The sequence below is a fragment of the Phocoena sinus genome, chromosome 18, assembly GCF_008692025.1.
Source record: "Phocoena sinus isolate mPhoSin1 chromosome 18, mPhoSin1.pri, whole genome shotgun sequence".
Classification (NCBI taxonomy): domain Eukaryota; kingdom Metazoa; phylum Chordata; class Mammalia; order Artiodactyla; family Phocoenidae; genus Phocoena; species Phocoena sinus.
In genome coordinates, this window is record NC_045780.1 from 23,513,346 (window position 1) to 23,532,872 (window position 19,527).

At 45.1% G+C, this 19,527-nt stretch overlaps 1 protein-coding gene across 7 annotated transcripts in view; it reads left to right on the forward strand.

Moving 5' to 3' along the window:
* ENOX1 (ecto-NOX disulfide-thiol exchanger 1) overlaps positions 1-19,527 on the forward strand; it is a 622,833-nt gene that overhangs the window by 542,048 nt on the left and 61,258 nt on the right. For 4 of the 7 annotated variants that reach the window (XM_032611635.1, XM_032611633.1, XM_032611630.1 and 1 more), the window contains 2 exons: positions 12,625-12,732; positions 17,069-17,125. The exons of 1 other annotated variant lie outside the window; for it this stretch is intronic. In XM_032611635.1, coding sequence (XP_032467526.1) covers positions 12,625-12,732; positions 17,069-17,125 — 165 coding nt within the window. Of the gene's footprint in view, positions 1-12,624; positions 12,733-17,068; positions 19,285-19,527 lie in introns of those variants that run through there. 2 more of the 7 variants (XM_032611636.1, XM_032611631.1) reach the window with 2 other exon arrangements.

Consider the following 19,527-nt stretch of genomic DNA (forward strand, 5'->3'; position numbering starts at 1 on the left):
AGGGTCTGAGTGATTCAGCTCACTTCTTTAGTGCTTCCTATGTTTAATGGTGCAGAAGCAGAGAAGATTGGTTTAAAATGGTAATTTTCTGTCTGCATCCTTGAGATCTATGCAAAATGGGTGGTGCTATATTTTATTTTACCCAATGGATCTCAGCCCCAGATATTAAGAATATGTGGCACATTTCACAATGGCAGTCAGTCTCTGTTGAGCTTTTCTCTTGCAGCTGCTGCTACTGTTGCTGCGGTTTTGTTTTCTTCCTTAAATGCAGTCTGCAGTTCAGGGACTGGGCAAACCTGAGATAGTCCAGAGGCTAAGTTACTGCCACGGAGACCACCTGCAGGTGGTTAAAGCCCCTCAGGGAGACTGTCCTTATCTGGTGAGGCCTTCACCTGTCTCCCCAGGGCTTGGCTCTGGAACAGGGAACAGGTGAAACTTGGAGAGCTCCACGAGGTTCTGGTTACTCTGAGACTCCTAATGAGGGGTCCCAGACCAGCCCCAGTGTATTAAAATAACGTGGAGACTTCAGGGAACGAGCAGACATCCTCTGCCTCACACCTTCTCTGTGACAGACGAATGTGCCCATTATTTGCAAACCTTGTTGCAGAGCCACTAAAGATTCAAAGCACTCAGTTCAGGGACAGTTCTCCTCTCCTCACCCTGCCCCTAGATGTCTGAGTCTCCTAGCCATAAAAACGTCAACTTGCACTAACAAAGGAAAATTGGGAAGATTGTTATCATTGAATTAGCTTCACTCAAGTTCTACCATTAATCAAGAGTTAGGCAACATAGGTGATGACCCATGTCCATCCTTAGTTAGACATCTGTGGCTGATGTAGAGATAGAACTTTCAGCTGTATTTTCTCTCTTCATTTACATGTTAGATCATTACAACTTTCTCACCAATTAGGATTCAACTAAAAGCTCTCAAAACCACGTTCTTACTCTGTAACCATTAAGTCAAAAGCTGCTTTCCTAAAACTGCAGTCAGGGTGGTCACTGATGATGGTAGTATCTGTTACTGATGCCAGAAAGAGCATGGTTTGGCTCTCCACGGGCTGAACTGAATTAGCCCCAGATCACTTTGCATAAGCCAACTCCAAAGGTGGCCACGGGATTTTGGTCACAAGTCACCCATAAAGGGTTTTCTAGCTATAAGCTCTGATCGTGACTGGGTTATAAACCCTGCAGAAAAAGAACAAATCTCTTTTGGCCTTTGGGGCACAATGCAAGACCCAGCTGTGCAATTAGGTTCTTGTTTGAAGTAAATGGGCCAACCTGGCTGGAAAGCATGTTAATATTTTAAATTTCTACATTAACAGCTGTACATGTGCCCAGAGGCTGGGGTGATGACCACCTTATATAACTGCCAAAAAAAAAGTGACAAGAATAAATAAATCCCAGCAAATTGGATTATCGTTTGCAGTGGAATTGCCAGCAGAGGCAACGGAGGGAATATCACTGATTTATATTCCTACTTCAGCAACACATTTGACACCTTCTCTTGGGAATTGCATGAATGGTGTTAATTCAAGTTGGCTGGCCCTGTGTTTTGAAAATTGGCTGAAGGAGGACAACCAGCATGGCCAGGATGGGACTGAACAACAGACCTTCCGCTATGAATATTAACCCCCAGGAGTGCCCACTCATGTAAGGCCCGCTCACTTGACCTTAGTCTGTCCATTTTTGCAAAGAGGATAGTAACAGCCCTTTCATTTAACTTAGTACCCTTTGCCATTGAGGAGCCTCACATATTAATGGATGTTCTTCAGTCTCATAATGTCCCACTCGTGAGTATTGTCATCTTTATTTAACATGTGAGGGAAGTGAAAAACAGGAAGTTGAAACGACACTGCAAATCACGCTATTAAAAAGAAAATCATCTGAAGAAGAGAAAATGGGTTTTTGAGTCTTCTAAGCCACTTTTGCATCTTCTTTTCCTGCGTTCAGTAAGCAAGACATTAATTGATGTGTTGCTTTGCAAATGATAAATCATTCCTCATGAGAAAGTTGTGAGGGAAAGAGGAGACCAGAGCAGTAAAGTGGCTTGTTTGAGGTCACACAGCAAGTCAGCGATAGAGCTAACCATGTTAACCTTGAAACAATGACCTGGGGCTTATTTTTTTTTTGCCTTTTCTCCAATCCTTGGCTGTATTTCTTTTCATAATAATGTTGCCTTATTGGGGTACAGTGTATCGTGATAAGTAACCCCATTGGATTATACAAATGCCAAAGGGTATCTTGTCTTTTACACAAGGCCCTCCCAGGAGGATATCCAAGTAAAGGAAATGGTCTCTAAAACCAAGTCTGATGACATATTTCTCCCCTCCCAAGGTCATTATCTCCTCTCCTGCCCAGACACTGGGTTTCGTGCCAGGGGTGTGCCTAGTGTAACTTGACACTCCGAGGGGGTCCTTTTTTAAACATCCTCTTCTGCTACAGGACAAAACTATTTTCAGTAATAATCATGAAATGAAACAAGTAATAATAGTGGCCAAGAAAGAAATACAGTGAGATTTTTCTTATATTGAATTTCACATACAATTATGCCTGTAAAAACATTTTTAAATAAAATAGTACAATGTAAGGAAAAAATCACAACTCTATTAAATAATTTTTTTAACCCACCTAACAGTTTGAACTTTGATCTTTTGATTATAGTTAATATATTACAGTCTGTAAATAATTGTCCAGTAAATACGTGAATCTTAACAAACCCAAATGCAAAAGACACAATTTAGGCAACTACTAACAGTACCACTGATTTGATAACATTTTCTTGATCTGTCCTTTAGTTTTAAGGCAAACAGTCAACAGTTCTGAAAGAACTCATTTCAACTTGAAAACTATTAAAATTCAGTAAAAATATGTAACATAAGAACTAAAATTTGCACTCAACAAAAATAATACAACTCATGGTTCTCACCATGTTTCCCTGTTTCAAATTTTAGGCATAAAAATTCTTTAAGAGGTCCTGTGGAATGAAGTAGCTCAGTTCTAGCTCTCAGTCTTTGCGATAACTGTGCCAGCATTGTTTATTTCGAATCTACTGTAGAAATGTAAGAATACATGTAGTGCTACAGGGATTGGAGACACTGTGTCTGAGACAAGCTCAAAATCCAAAAACTGGGTGTAGCTGAGTCCCGTGTGAGCATATGGGGGTGGGGGAGGGGGAGGGTGGGAGCAGACTGCGATACTGACATTTTCCAAATTCGTTTCTACATCGAGTATGTTTATTAAAGGGTAAGAAGTGAAACTGCTCATTTGAAGCTTGCACATGTATATTGACTCTTATCGGTAAGGCCAGTAATTGGTTAGGCTTTAGATGAACAAAGGATTTTATCACTGATTATGTTAGAATTGCCGGTGCATGCTGATAATCAGTGGATGGACCTTCCTTTAGTTTGATTACCATTAAGTCTTGTGCAGTGGCACCTGCTTATTTCCTGCCCCAGGGCGACAGCGCCCAGAGCCCCGCCCTTGGAGTCCTTCCACTGCCTGCAGACTTAGGCCCCCAGATCTGCACCTCAGTGGTTACCTGCGTTACCCAATTCTCGGTCACTCTTGAAGTCTTACATTTATCGCTCCTGCTTCCCTTCGGGAATTTTGCACAGCTCATGGAATTCAGGGATTCTTCCCTTACCCTGTAGCAGGGGAAACACCAGTGTTAGGGGCCAGCCTCAGAGAACCTGGAAACATTCCAGCTCCAAACCCTTGCTCTCCGGGTTGTATGCTTCCCCTCCAGAGAACCCATGGCCCGTGGCCTCCCTTCGCCCACGTCCCGTGAGGTCTTACTCCAGTGTATGCACACTGTGTGTGTCCTCGGTCAGGCCCTTGCTCGTCTGTTCAGAGAAGGGAACCCCTGTCAGAGCACACTGCCCTGGGTGGGTGGCAGGGTGCCTCATGTCTCAGGGACCCTCTTGAGGATCCAAACCCTTGAAAACACTTACTTCTGCCTTCTCCCCAGTCTCCCAGAGCTGTCCCAGGCTCCCAGGGTACCAGTAGGCATGACCCCAGGGTTCCTTGTCTTGACCTCTTGGAGGGCCAGCCCTGTCAGACCCGCGCCTGGGCTGTTTGTCTCTGACCAACGTTAGGATCTTAACAGCAGGGTCAGGGAACAGGGCCGGGCTCCTCCAAGCGTCTCTCAGTTGTAAATGAAACCTGATCCCATCACGAGTAAGAGATTGCCTTTCTACCTAGCAATGAGAATGGCATTTAAAATTCAATATCAGAAAAGATATTGACGAGATTAAGGGCCTGAAGGAATTGATTTATGAGGAAAGACCCAAGGAATTAAATATGCATAGCCTGGTGTAATAGGATATCAGGCCCTGAGCACAATTTCATTCCTATGATCTGGTGTTCCTGCTATCAGTCATCTAAATGGTGGGGTTCTCTCCAAAAGATGTTTCTCCCCCAGGGGTCACTGAGCTGTTGGCAGAGAGGGAGGCACTGGGATGGATAAACCAGGCCACAGGCTTGGTCACCCTCGGACCTTGATATAAATGGAAGCACAGTTTCATCCGCCGGTAGAAGCAGATGACATTTTAAACAAGAATAAATTTGGAGTAGTCTTACCACCTCGTGCGACAAAAAAATTCAAACTAGTTCAATTCCATCTTTTTTCTTTTATTTCCCAAGGAGAAAAGTGAAAGTAGTGAGTACCAGGTAGTAAATGACTGTCCTTCCCCTGAGCCAGGTTTCTCTCCTTTCTCAGGAATACTGTTAGATGGGTTGGCCTTTAGGCAAAGCCTTGCTCTTAGGTTGTGATAATATGCACTTGATTTTTTACATCTCAGGCTTTTCCCAACAATCAGGGATTGGCTCGGGATTCAGTGTTAGACGTGAGGTGGGAACAGGCAGACTGCAGCAGTGGGACCTAGCGCGGCTGCCCTTCCTAAGTGGTTCTGAAGTCTGTGAGAAGCAAAGCAGGCCTGAGGGGTGGAAGGTCTGGAGAGCCTGGGGAGAAAAGCAGCAGAAGCAGGGAGCTGTGTTTGGGTAGCAGGATCTCACCAAGGAGGAAGGGACGAATGAGCGGATCCCCTCACCTTGTAGCAGGACAAGATGAAAAGGATCTGGCAGAACTGGCCACCGGGGGGGTTCAGATAGCAGGCTGAAATACACGGAGTAATGGGGTTGGAGACAAGGTGTGCAGACATGGTGATGCTGGATGCCCGCAGGCGTCGCCCCACGGTCTGGACATTAAAACAACTGCTGATTGGTCTGTCCAGACATAGTCACACCCACCCTGGCCTTTGGTGGAAAACTGTCTTTGGAAGCCAGCAGACCTCATTTCCTTAGGCGATATCCTACTGGCCTTTAAAGGCTTATCCCACTAAGTAGGGCGTCGAAGTTATAGGAAAGTTATCGAGATGGAGTAACATTTATTAAAACTGAATCAAAAGAGCAAAAACACATTAAAAATTGATGACACTGTATGGGCTCAAATATTTCCAGACCTCAAGCATTAGTATTTGGTGGCTCATTTCTGATGAGTAGAGAACAAGGTCTGATTCAAAATGGATCCCCTGAGCTCATGTTCTCCTAACACCTGAACTGATCGCCAAGAATCTCCTAGGGAAACCACATTGGTTGTAGCCACTATTAGAGTATTTTGTGCCACCCTAAATTCATTTTAGTGGATAGACTAGCATCCTCGTGACCCGGCATCTTGAGGACAGTCTACTTTGTTTCCTCCGTGTCCTGCATACTGTCTAGCCCAGCACCGTGTACTTAGGAGATAAGTGATGATTGAAAGAACGGATAACTGAATGATTGCTTGATTGATTGATAATTGAATATTACTGGATTGTTTTAAAAGAACTGAACATAGAGCCAGTCGCTGGGGAAATCTTGAAATGAGGGGAAGCGGGAAAGAGAGAAAATGTGTGTGTGTGTTTGTGTATAGGTGTCAGTCACTATCGGTATATATTATATCTACCTAGTGGCACGAGTTCACGTGACCTGCCGCCACCGTGATTTAGAAAGAGTACTCCTCCACCGCCATGGAAGACACAAAGTCAGATGCTCTCAGTTTCATGCCACCCAGCAGCTCCATCCCCAAGCAGCTCACCAGTCCTGCAAGAGATTCCTGAGGTGGCACTATTCAGTGAGTGTCAGCTTGTCACGAGACGTTGCTGGTGTTCTTTCATACAGAGAATCTGCTCCGTAGTCTGGGGCTTTCATGGAATCTAAGCTCATCTGATATGTTAGCTATATAGAGACTTGACCTCAGTGACAAAATTATAGAATTTAAGGGGAAAAGACAAGGAAAGGGTTACAGTTTTTAACGGAAAGTGAAATCCACCGCAGCACTCACAGAAGGATACACAAAGGCACGTCTCCAGCAGCCTCGGTCTTAAGTGGAAATGGTGAATGCGTAGGTAGAAGTCATTGCTAGGAAGGTTTTAAGTCTGGCATGTCCTGATTTCCATTTCAAATTGACGGATCAGTGTGGTTGTCAGGGTAGAAACCACAGTTTGAAGTAGGAAAATCGAGTTGTGCAAGTGGTAGGTCTTTCCCCGATACCGTGGCCTCGGAAACATGACTTAACCTCTGGGTGCCTATGAATCGCCCATCTGTAAACATGGAAACGTGACCTCACTTATTCTGGGGCTCCAGATAACACTGGTAATGCTCTCCGGATTTGTCAGAGAGAAAGACCCATTACACACGGAAGTCTCCATCCCCAAAGAGCATTACAAATGATCCTATTAAATCAGTGGCCTGGAAATATGAAGATGTGTCAGGTTCGGCATTTATTTACCTGTTTCTGTCCGCCAGAGTGTTTGCACTTGATTGGCGTATGGATAATTGCCTAATTGGCACACACTCAATTGTAACCACCAAAAATGTAATAGTGCATCTGTTTAATGCCACACTTCCCAGTGTTAAATTAAAATTGCGCTGCAGTCAGCCGGTCCAGCCGAGAGGCTCTTCCGATTAAGTTCTAGCTGCCTGTGAACTTCTGTAATTGAGGCACTCTGGAACTTAAAAATTCAAACTGGAAAGAATATTATACAGTCTCACAGATTTCAAGTGAAAAAGGACCAGAAAGGCTGACTTAAATTATCTAGTTGCAGACTATCTCATTGTTTTTATAAGGCATCTAGTCATGTGAACAATCACAGTTTCGGATCACCACGGTTTTGAATCCATAAATGTTAGATCCGTGAGTTTACCTTTTGTAAACAAAAGAAACAATTCATTGGAAAGAATGCGGAAAATAGTCCAGGGGCGTTTATTTTGTTTTTCCTCTAGCGGTGGTTTTGGTTTATTTGTTTGCTTTTTGGTGGAACATGGGGAAGAAATTACATAATAATAAATTCACTGATTGGATTTTCTTAGACTTTTAAGAAATATTCCCGGGCTGAGAGTCCGCCTGCCGATGCAGGGGACACGGGTTCGTGCCCCGGTCCGGGAGGATCCCACATGCCGCGGAGCGGCTGGGCCCGTGAGCCATGGCCACTGAGCCTGCGCGTCCGGAGCCTGTGCTCCACCGCGGGAGAGGCCACAACAGTGAGGGGCCCACGTACCACAAAAAAAAAAAAAAAAAAAGAAAAAAGAAATACTACCCTATAGATTAAGGATGGTATCTAGAACTTCCAGAGTAAAGAATCAAAATGTCTTAAGTGCTATTTTCCTCTGAAGATTTCATATACCCATATGTCTAGAACAATAAATTACCCAGTGATAGATCCTCAGGTAGTTGTTCTCGTTTTGGGCTTTTGTGTGTGTGTGTGTGTGGTTTTTTTTGTTTTTCTTTTTTTTTTTGCTAGATCGTGGCTTAATCTCATAGAATTGGGGAAACCAGAGCAAGCATTCATTCACCTCTTTACTCATTCATTCATTTAGCACCTGCCGTGTGTTAGAGGTCACCCAGTTATTGACCCTACCATTGGTGGATGTAGGCTCGTTGGGGAGATATCTATGAAATGTAATATATCGTATAAAAGTGCTTTTGGAGCGTGGAGGTTAGAACAGCTCACTTTGCTTGGGTGATCAGAGGGGGTCTTTATTGAGGAAGAAACCAAGACTACTGCTTATAGCTCTGCAGGTTTTGCCCTGGACAAGGGCATCAGGCCAGATGGGTGAAAGGGGTTGAAATCAAGCCCCTACTGTACTGCCCAACCATGTGCCTTACTGAAGGGTCCTGTCCGCCTAGAGGATGGGGCTCTTTTCTATCGTATAAAGTCATCATATGGATTGACGTCAGCCCGAAAACATTCTTTAAGTTGGCTTAAAAAATGAATAGGAAGCTGCCAGGCAGAATTCCGGGTAGTGAGCTTTTCACAGAGTCATGAGAGGACCTGGCATGGCTGGGGAAGGACGACACAGCCAGTGGTTTGGATTTTGTCCAGTAGAGATCGGGGGATCGATGGTATTTCTTAAGCACAAGAGCACTTTGATTCAGTTTTCTCAGGAGTGTAGGGTGAACGACAGGAGGAAAAAGCAGATCCAGAAGAGAGCTGCTCATCCTGAACGTGACAGTGAAGATGGTTGGAGAGAAGGCAGAGGAACGGGCAGAGAGGTTGTGGGCGTGATGCAAGGGCGGGCATGGACCTCAAGGTTTTCACTCTGGTTACCAGGGGAATAGAATTAGCCTTGTGGGGGAGGGGTCATAGTAAGCACAGTTTGGAACACTGTAGGGAAAGGGTCTGGTGGGCAGTAGGAGGGGCGGAGGCTGTGAGGTCAGCTTTGAAAAGCAGGAGCGCGGGAGCCGAGCCCGTGCAGTTGAAGCCATGGGTGTGAACAGGATCGCCTGGAGAGAGAGGACATGCCACGGCAAACAGAACCTGGCATCCTAGTTGGCCGTTAGAAGAGCGTTAGTGACTTTAGTAAGAGCAGAGTCTGAGTAGGGTACTCTGGACAGAAGCAACGTTGTAGCAGGATTAAATAAGCATTTAAAGAGACAGTGGTTTTCCTTCCCAGCTGCATATTAAAATTATCTGTGGAGGTTTTTTGTTTGTTTGTTTGTTTTGCGGTACACGGGCCTCTCCCGCTGCGGAGCGCAGGCTCCGGACGCGCAGGCTCAGCGGCCATGGCTCACGGGCCCAGCCGCTCCGCGGCATGTGGGATCTTCCCGGACCGGGGCACGAACCCGTGTCCCCTGCATCGGCAGGCGGACTCTCAACCACTGCGCCACCAGGGAAGCCCTGTGGAGGTTTTTTTAAAAAATATTATTGCCTGGGTCCGTCCCCTAGATATTCTGAGTTAATTGGTCTTCTGTGGGACCCAGGAATAAGTGTGTTTGAAAAGTTCTCCAGATTTAAGAACCACTACCCTTGACTCTCCCTTTAAGAAGTGTCAGTAAACCTCAAAAGCTGGCAGACATGTGAGATGCATAAAACCCCAGGGGGTCAGAGAAGTATGAGATTTTTCAATGATGAGGAATCTTTTTTAAAATATATATAAATTAATTTATTTATTTGGCTGCATCGGGTCTTAGTTGCAGCACGCGGGGTCCTCGTTGAGGCACGCTGGATCTTCCGTTGCGGCTCACGGGCTTCTCTCTAGTTGTGGCATGCGGGTTTTCTCTCTCTCGTTGTGGCTCACGGGCTCTGTAGTTTGCGGCACGCAGGGCTCTCTCATTGAGGAGCACGAGCTCAGTAGCCATGGCAGGTGGGCTTAGTTGCCCCGTGGTATGTGGGATCTTAGTTCCCCACCCAGGGATCGAACCTACATCCCCTGCATTGGAAGACAGATTCTTTACCGCTCGACCACCAGGCAAGTCCCAAGGTGAAGAATCTTGATATTATTAGACTGACAGAGGTTAGAAAGTTGGATAATGCAAAGTGTTAGTGTGGGTGTGGGGTACAGTAACTCTTATAGCACTGGTGGGCGGGTAGGCTGGTACAGCCATTCTGTGATGCAGCTTTGGCAGTGAACTCCTCAGGCATGCCCCGTGACCGACAGCTCCACTGCTGGATATGCACCAGGGCATGTCTCCCTCGGGTCCATAGGGACGAGCATTAGCATCTCCCACTACAGCCTTATACAGGGGGAGGAGAATTGGAGATAATCTGAGTGGCCTTCACTGGGAGAGTGGAATAGGTATAACTGGGTGGACGTATCCCGTAAAATAGTATGCGGCCACCAGAAGCGATAGTTAGATATATATACGTATCAACATGGATCTTAAAAACATAGTAAGCAAGAAATATGAACACTATCACTTAACATACAAATGCATACTCTCAAAACAACAGTATATATTTTGGAAAAACACATTCAAATAAAAAAGAAACCGTTGAAAGCGGTTGCCTACATACGAGAAGAAAAGGAACTGGGGATGATTCCTTGGAATCACACTTTTAAATTAAAAAAAAAGTGTGATTCCAAGGAACAGTGAGAACGGATGGAAGCTTACATGGGAAGTGAGGTCAGGGGAATGGTGTGTGTGTGTGTGTGTGTGTGTGTGTGTATGTATGTACACGAGCGCACGCACGTTTTAATAGCATGAAGCAGTGTTGTAAATGTGTGGATGAAATGGCAGACTTAGTGGAGTTCTCACTTCCCCTCTGATCTATTCACAGTGTTGGTAAAAACAGCTGAGAGTTGTGTCCAAGTGGTTTTCCTTTCTTTGTCCTTTCCCCAACCTTAATTAAGTTCATCTGTTTGCTCTTGTTGCTGTTCTTACTAAAGCAGTGTCTGCTCCTTTACAGACATACCAGAAAATTACAAGCAAAACTAACAGAAAGATCCATAAGCCCACTCACCCAGAGACAGTATCCAGATTCAGTTCTATGAATAGTTTGCAAAATTCAGTGAAACCCTCTCATAGCCTGAACTTTTCATGTGGAGAACAGTATATCATGAGTTAATTCCATGTCCAGAGACACTTGCACAACTTCATTTTAATGGCTGCATGGTGTTCCGTTGTACAGAGGCACCATCGTTACCGGAGCCAGTCCCCCTCTGCTGGACATCAGTCGTTTCTAAATTTTGCTACTTCGAGTGCTACAGTTGAGTGAACATAAGCTACCTATGTTTGAAGACAATTTCCTGTCCTTCATTTGGCTCATTTTTAAAGGAGGTTTAAGGAGTGGATTCGAAATTGTCTAATGACATAAGAATCCACTCGGCATCGTGGAAGTCAGAGCACCAGATCCCCTCGGAACTGTTCTGGGGCTGGTCATGAATGAGAATAGAGAAACAGGGTCATGCCCCACTGTTTGGAAATGGTCATTTTCATTACTTATCACGGTGCCAGAGTACAATATGGCCCCCGGGTTTCTGCACTTTGGTCAGTTGGTGCACGATGGAATCACGTAACGCGTGAAGGGAGCCCCTGTGGGTTGCGTGTATTGCATCATATGTGAGTATGATACGGGCAGGTGGTAAAATAAGGGGCGCTGAGTGTTTCGAAAACTGCAAGGAAATCACTGTTTGTGCTGGGGGACCAAAGCAGGTTCTTAAACCTACAGCCAGCACCGGACGAGGGAGCAGGACACGCAAGCCCAGGGGTTAAGGCACAGGGTGTTTTTCTGAATACTTCCTCCCCCGACCACGTACCGCAAAACTAGCAGTTTTGAAGATTTAAGTTAATCCTTCCACTTGGCAACTTTAAGCGTCAGGAATCCAGTGCCAGTGTTTATTCCGGCCTTGATAGTTCAGAACTGGCCAGGCAGCTCTGCAGCCAGCTTGTCCAGCCCCAGAAGTCACAGCCTTGGTGTGGAGACAGCTACCCTCGTGGCAGGAACGCACTGACATTCTCGTATCGTTAGTGCAGCACTTGTCGAGTGCAGGAGCAGAAGAAACAGACTTCCGTCTTTGCAGACTAGCCCTTTGTTGTCAAGAAGCTCTGAATACGACATAGCTGCTTCCGGGGCCTGTTTCGAAGCTCTTGAATGTACTCTCCAGCCTGTGTATATATTAGCACATAACCATGTTCCAAAGAATTAGTTCTGGGCAGCCCCGTCCTCCTGGCAGGCCAGGCAAGCCTCCCATGCATTACAGTTGATAGGGCAAATAGCGCTCAAGGCTTCACAGCAATGCGTTCAGTGGCCCTGCTTCAAAACAACGGTGCAGGCCATAGCTGAGTGTTTTGACAGCTTGTATCAGCAGTTTTCTCGACTGATACATTGATGGCAGTTTGGACTTCAGTCCTGCTGATCTAATAAAACATCACCATCATAACAGAGAAGGTAAAAGGCTCTTTTGTGCTCCCAGCCACCTGGTGAAGCAGCTTTACAGAGCTACTGTAAAGCTAGCTTTAGGGTCATATGTAAAATGATGTAACCTCGGACAAGTTGACTCATTATTTTAAGTGTCTTTATGATTTAATTTCTTCAGCTGTCAATGTCTTAGTTTCTTACCACTATTCTACATATTTTTACAGATACGCATCTGTTTAAAGGAATATAAAGGTGCCTTCACAAACACTGGAACAAGCGTCGTGCATCAGTGTCACAAACAGCCTGATACTGTGGCATTATCTGCACACTCGTTCCACTACGGGGGGGGTGTGTGTGAAACAGACATTTCAGAAACGTCAACTGAAGTCTGGATTAAGCTTTAAGACACGTACAAACCTTTCCCTCGTGTTTTGGAATGGTTGTTTTCAATATCTTACCGTATTCCATTGGCCTTCAATCCTACTTATCCTAAATATCCTTTTCACAGCAATTGCTGACCATCCAGGAGGAGTTAAACAACAAAAAGTCAGAATTGGAACAAGCAAAGGAAGAGCAGTCACACACACAGGCATTACTCAAAGTCCTCCAGGAACAAGTAAGTGAATGCAACAGCTCTGCCTCGTGAATTAGTTCAGACACGGACACACGCCTCCCCCGTGTTCGACACACAGGCAAACAGTGCTGCAGTTAATCTTGGAAGTGACCAGCCTGGACCCTCCCCACCTCTTAGCAGCTTTGCTGGGTAGAATTTATAATCTCATGTGCAGCATCTCTGTTTTCACTCTCGTGCCTCTTTAGACCACCCAAGCCCCCCAGCGATGTGTGAACGTTTCTTCCAGAAGACAAACGAATTTCGATAAAGTTTTAAAACATTGGCAATGCAGATAAATTTCACAGCAAGCAGCTAGTTTCCTTTTAAGTCTAATCGCAAGGAAAATGAGTTTAGCATAGCCCACAATCCTCCTGCAGACATCTGAATCAGAAGGACTGATTCATAGCGACATTTAAAAAAATCTCTCCCCTGTGCATCAGGGCACTTATCTAACCAGGGTGAGCAACAGACCTTTCATATGAAGTTTGTAAATCTGAACGTTTCACCCTGGCTTTCTTTGATACTAAAGTGTGGCCTGACATTGATAAGTAGATTTGAAACTATCGTCTTACAGCAGGGTGAGATGGATCGCTCGGCAGCTGAGTGAAATCTAAGCCCAGTATCTACACGCGAGAAGCTGAGAAAGCTCTTGAAATGCTTTCCTATTTCTGGCCTTCGCGTGCTGCCCATGATGTAATGAATGGCAAATGGAAGGGGAAAAAAAACATCACCTATAGTACCCGTAGCCCTTTGGGGGTAGTCAAATTTAGGTTGCTTTAAAATTTTCACTCACAATGGTATATGAGGAGGTCCTCTGTACAACATATATAACTTCAAAAGTGATATTTTTTTAAAAAACTATGAGGTTGGAAGAGTGCGAGCCTAGTCAGCTGTGACTCAGTCACTTTCCAAGTGATTTTTAACTTTTTAATGGTTTGGACTCAAAATATATTGTCAGTCACTTTCCCCTAAAAGTATAAGTGAATTGTGAGGGAAAAGTGAAGATGTTAGATAGTTTATAAGCTTTTATAGCTTTGGAGGAAAATGCTTTCTAAAGCTAATCGTTACCTTTATACGATTAAGATAGATTCAGTAACTTAGACTGAGGCTTACATTATATGATTTTGGATAAGTTAGATTGAACTGAAAAAATATCGATGGCTAAATTCACAATGACCTACTGTCTAAGAGACCTGCAGTCACTGTTCTTTCTTCTTTTACATTATTCAAAGGCTTTCAACAAAGTAGAGCTGATGTGGTCCAGATTTGCTCCTGATCGGACAGACGTAGCTCTGAGCTTTGTTGTTTTACATTTTCTCTCTCTGCCTCCTTGATTTACTGGGATGAGGAGGGGTGAATTCCTGTCTCTAAATGACTCAAATCCTTTATTTTGATTCAAAATCCAAACTCCAGTCATAAAAATAGATGCTAAGTTTTGCAGAATTCATTGCTATATCCTTGTCGTCATGGCATGCGTTTTTAAAGAGCAATGTGCGTACACAGGCTTTGGTAAAGCATCACACTTCATTCTCCATTACTTAAAAAAAAAAAAAGATAAATGGGGAACATGAACAAGATTCAGAACAACGAAAATCATTAAAAACCTAGGAAATATGACTGGAAAGGAAGCATTTTTAAATCTGCTGTAGTAATGGGATGGCCCCTTGTCAAGCAAAGGCACCGAGAATACATAAGCTTAAGAGAGCCCACGGCAGCCAAATGCATTTGGGTGCTGTTCGCCACCAGACTGTTTTCCCGAGAGCCCCTTGCCCGGTGCCCCTGTCATCCTTGTAGATGAGAGCAGGCAGTGGACACGTTCCTTCCGTCTCCCTGTAGCTTCCCGCCACACACAGACATACATTTAAAAACACACCTCTGCCTCTCTGAACAATGCCTTAGAAAGCTTTCTTTGGACTTGTGTAGAGTAGCTATACGTGCAAACACCTTTTCAGTGCCTGCATAGACAGGGCCTAAACAGATGGCCTCACCCCCAGAGATTTGATTGGGCCTAGACTCTTACTACAGTAAGTTCCCTGCATACGAACCTTCGAGTTGAGAGCTTCCGAAGATGTAAATGTGCGTTCGCCTGTCCAATCACATAAGTCAGTTCACGTGTCTGGCGTACATTGTCACCTGTGTGCATCCTCTACAAGTGGTCGTGCTTTTGCGTACTTTACTGTACAGCACTGTATAGAGTGCAGTCGTGCAGTATCTTTATTTCAAGCCCAGGATGTCCGAAAGCAAGCGTAAAAGCAGCCGTGACGTAGCTGGTACTACTGTACTTTTCAAGGTACTGTCCTGTAAGATTAAAAATGTTTTCTTTATTTTTTGTCTGTTTGTTTTTTACGTATTATTTGTGTGAAAAGTATTATAGACCCATTACAGTACAGTACAGTACTATATAGCCGATTGTGTTAGCTGGGTACCTAGGCTACCTTTGTTGGACTTACAAGCAAATTGGACTTACAGACGCGCTCTCGGAACGGAACTCGTTCGTATGTAGGGGACTTACTGTATTATATAGACGCGCACACACACACACACAGGAAAAGACACATCCTGCTCTGAAGACGTGGAATTTTGCTCTTTAACGTGACTGCCACTTGATGGAAATCCTGAAAAGAAGGAACAGGTTGTGAGGGCAGACCCTTACCGTGCGTAGCCCTCAGCCCAGGGAAGGCAGGCTCATTCCCTAAGCTCTCTGTTTGCTAAGATGCAGCTTCACCAGGTCCCACCAGGCCCCACTGGCTCCTGCCTTTCATGTCCTTCACAGAGGTGGTAGCTTCCAACACCTGGAGCCTGTTCCCAAGCCCAGGTATCCTCAGACAAGATGTTAGCCCCTCCGTCTGGAGGAGACCAGCAGCTCCGGAGAGAGCAGGGAGCCAGGCCATTGAGGGCAGAAGTAACAAAACCTTCTTCTGAGCCAACCCCGCTCTTCACTCCCAGAAGCACGAGTTACAAGGTGGGACAAGCAGAGGGGGTTGACGCAAAGGAGAAGATGAGGGACACCTATGAAAAGAAAACCTTAAGACAGGAAAGCAGAGAGGGGTTTTTAAGTCCCTTTGTGCCCTCTGATAACAGATGGCACTGCTGTCACTGAGGCGCACTTCTTCTTCTCGTGTGTATCACACATTGCCTGTGCTCCCTTGTCTTTGTTATGTGTAGAAGCATCAGTGGTGTAGCCCCAGAGAACGCAGGGCAGCATGCCTCTTTGTCAAGCAGGAGCGTGATGTGGAGATGAGTCTTAACCTGCCCCACTGGCCCACAGCCAGCTGCCCCATACTCAGCTCCTCCGTGGCGCCGTTGCTTTGGCAGAGGCTCTCTCTTGGCATGGAGAGCGTGTGGTTCTCTTGCTGGGAGTCTGAGATCGCCTGACAAAAATCAAAGAAGCTTTCATGTTAACGTGTACCAAGAGCCCGAAAGAACCAACATTTGAATCAAACACATTGGTGGTGCATTTATTCTCTTTCAAACTTGACGCATTTATATCCCACCGTGAATATTTTAGGCATAAAAAAGAGGATGTAGAAGATGCAGCTTCCTAAGCATAACAGGCCAGGAGGAAGTACCAGCAAACAGCTGCAAGGCCTGCTCCCCTTTGCCCTTATTCTCTGTCTTCATGTGTCTGCTTCAAGTCAGGCTAGGATAACAGGCCAGCTAAAGGTTTCCAGAAATCTCCCGATAACTGATGACTCCTAAGCCTTCTGAGGGAGAGGCATTTTCAGATGTTCACTGTTAGAAATCTCGTTTGAGAGATAGCTTTTCTTCTGATGCCTCAGTGACCAAGGAGATGTGTTCCCAATCCGTCCTTTCCAAAAAGAAGCAAATCGTCTTGTTTTAGACCTCCAGAAACCATGTCAGTCATTCAAATAGGTTCTCAAGGAGGACACGTACAGTAGCACTGTGGCATGTTAAAACAAGGGGAGATAACATAATTCTCGAATAATTGTTATATAACATCATTTAGCTGGTGGCAACTTGCAAACACTGCCGGGTTGAAGTTAATAGCAATACAATGAGGAAATGGAATCATTTATTATTCTTAAGAATGAATTTTATGCATTTTATGCCTGTGGAACTGCTTTCTAATTTTATTATTTAAAAATAATGACCAAGGCCCACTTATTTCTTGCCAGCCATCAGGTTTCGTAAAGTATTGGTCTCACACTGGCTTCAGGAAGACTCGTTAGAATTATGTGCTCCATCTGTTTTTCTTGTTGGAAGTTTCATAAAGGGCAGCCTCAGATAAATCAGGGTTTACAGGATGATATACACTTAGTAGATAATGCTTACTTATTCATTTGGGTTTTTTTGTTTTGTTTTTTCTTAAAATCTGCAGTTGAAGGGTACCAAGGAGTTGGTCGAGACCAATGGCCACAGCCATGAGGACACAAATGTAGGTACCACAAACCTGGTGTTTGCTCTTCTTGCTTGGTGTTGGTTGAAAGCCCACGAGAACGTGGTACTTTTTGACACAAAGGAAGTCAGAAGCCCTGCGTCTCAGCGGCTTATTAAGATGACTAATATATGGTAGGTACTGTTAGCTTAGGTTACCAGATGTGGACATAGGAGTACTTGAGCTAAGCTCTATCATAAAAATTCTCATCTCAGTGAATTTATTCGAGCCCTTTATATTTTCAAAGCTATAGACCAGTGAGGTGTTGGGAGGGCAAATGGAATGAGACCCAACAGGGTAATACATTGTATACTGCATGTGTTTTTTATTAAGTTTGCCTGGCAATGAAGAGGGTAGCGAAATGGCTGCTATGCTGAAGGGGTTTCAAAGCAAACCCCTTCTCCCAGAAAAGCCCTTGAAAGCGTACCTTTCTCTGTTTCTGACCCCGATCAGTTGCATAGAGCATCCGTCCTCTTGAGACAGAGTCTAATGGTACAGGATCCCACCTGGCACTCTGCTTCCTCCTTGGTGTACCTTGAATTTCCCAGTATTAGTCAAGTACTCTCTTTGCCTTGGAAGTTCTTTAGTCTCAGGTGAAACAGTACGCCATGTGGATCATTGTCTCTCCATACGTTGGATGGTTTTGTTTTCGCCTTTTTTAAAAATCTCTTTGATATCTGTATGTATTTGACTATCCTCTTCATAGAAAATGCTTACTGAGCCGTTCTTTTCACATAACACAGAATCAGACATGGTCATGAATGCCTGATTAAGCTAGAGGGAGGAGAAATTATACATTCCATGTTCACTCTTGTTTTAATTATATACAGCAGAGACCCTGACATTCGGAGTACCAAAAAATCCCCCTTAATAACTACTGTTCCTACCAAACAGATGTTTAACATATGATGCTTATTGAGAACCTACTGTGTACATGGGGCTCTGCTAACCGTGGGAGGGGGTGGTTAGAAAGAAATATAGGCTTGGTGTCTGCCCTCAAAGAACTTACAACGAAAGGCTGTTGATGAGCTAAGGGAGACGTGGGCAGGCAATATACAAGATGGGATACATGTGCAGGAAGGTGAGGCCGCTGTGATTTGTTGTAGTTTGAAATCCAGACTTTGCTGTTTATCAGCTGGGTCAGCTTGACGAGCTACTGAACCCCTCAGAGCTTCATTTTCTTCATTTGTAAAACTGACTATGCAGCCTACCTCAAAAGCTTATCACGATGTAATGAGCTAAGGCACGTGGAAATCTTAAGGTGCTGTTATTATGGTCTCTCTGTGCTAGATACTCAAGAACGGCTCCTGGATCTGTGGGATTTGGGTTTGGCTTTGAAGAATAGATAGGACTGAGAAAGCAGAAAGTTAGGGAAGGAAGCCACTCACCCAGAGCTCCCCACAGGCAACAGTGTGACCTAAGTAGAGTTTGTCTTCCCGCTCCAGTATTTCATTACCCCATCCTTACCCGAAAACCCCTTTTCAGGATCCTGTTTTCCAGAGACACGTTACTGCCACGTTTTGAAACTTTCATATGCACCCCCCCTCAGAGTCAGCCCCTCTGTGCCCCCCAAGGAAGCTGCTGTCTAATCCAATAAGCCAGACCAAGTGGCAGTATGTCTCGATTTCCTGATCTGTGAAATGGGGGTGACATTACCTCCCTTTCCTTCCTTCAGGTTTACTGTGAGAAGCAAATGACATCACTGATGTGGAAGCCCTTTGTAATTGTGAGGTTCTAACTACATGGGATGTTGTTAGGATTACAAACTCATCTGCTGATTGAATTCAGTGTGGAATTCACGCTGAACGTGGAAAGATAGGCCTGACACAATATCTAGTCTGTAGCCTCTTTCTTGAGAAATGTCAAAAGGTATATATTGTGAAGTGGAAAGAGTGAAAAGAGATCATCTTTAAGGTCTGTCGTCCTCTCTTAGAGGAAAGTTTTTAACGTTTAAGAATACCTCTCTAGGGCTTCCCTGGTGGCGCAGTGGTTGAGAGTCCGCCTGCCGATGCAGGGGACACGGGTTCGTGCCCCGGTCCGGGAAGATCCCACATGCCGCGGAGCGGCTGGGCCCGTGAGCCATGGCCGCTGAGCCTGCGCGTCCGGAGCCTGTGCTCCGCAACGGGAGAGGCCACAACAGGGAGAGGCCCGCGTACCGCAAAAAAAAAAAAAAAAAAACCTCTCTAGAATCCATGACGTGTGCTTTGTAATCAACCCCCAAAAATGATGGTTGAGAAATGGGCTTCAGTCAGGCCAAGCGGGAGAGAGGAGCAGCCTCTTGCCCGCTGGGGCGGGTTCGGGGAGAGATTTGTGGACTGATGGAGTCTGGTAGCACTTGCCCGACATCTCAGCTGGCCGCCTCCTCCCTCACCGAGCAGTGGGCTAGGCTAGTTTGTGCAACT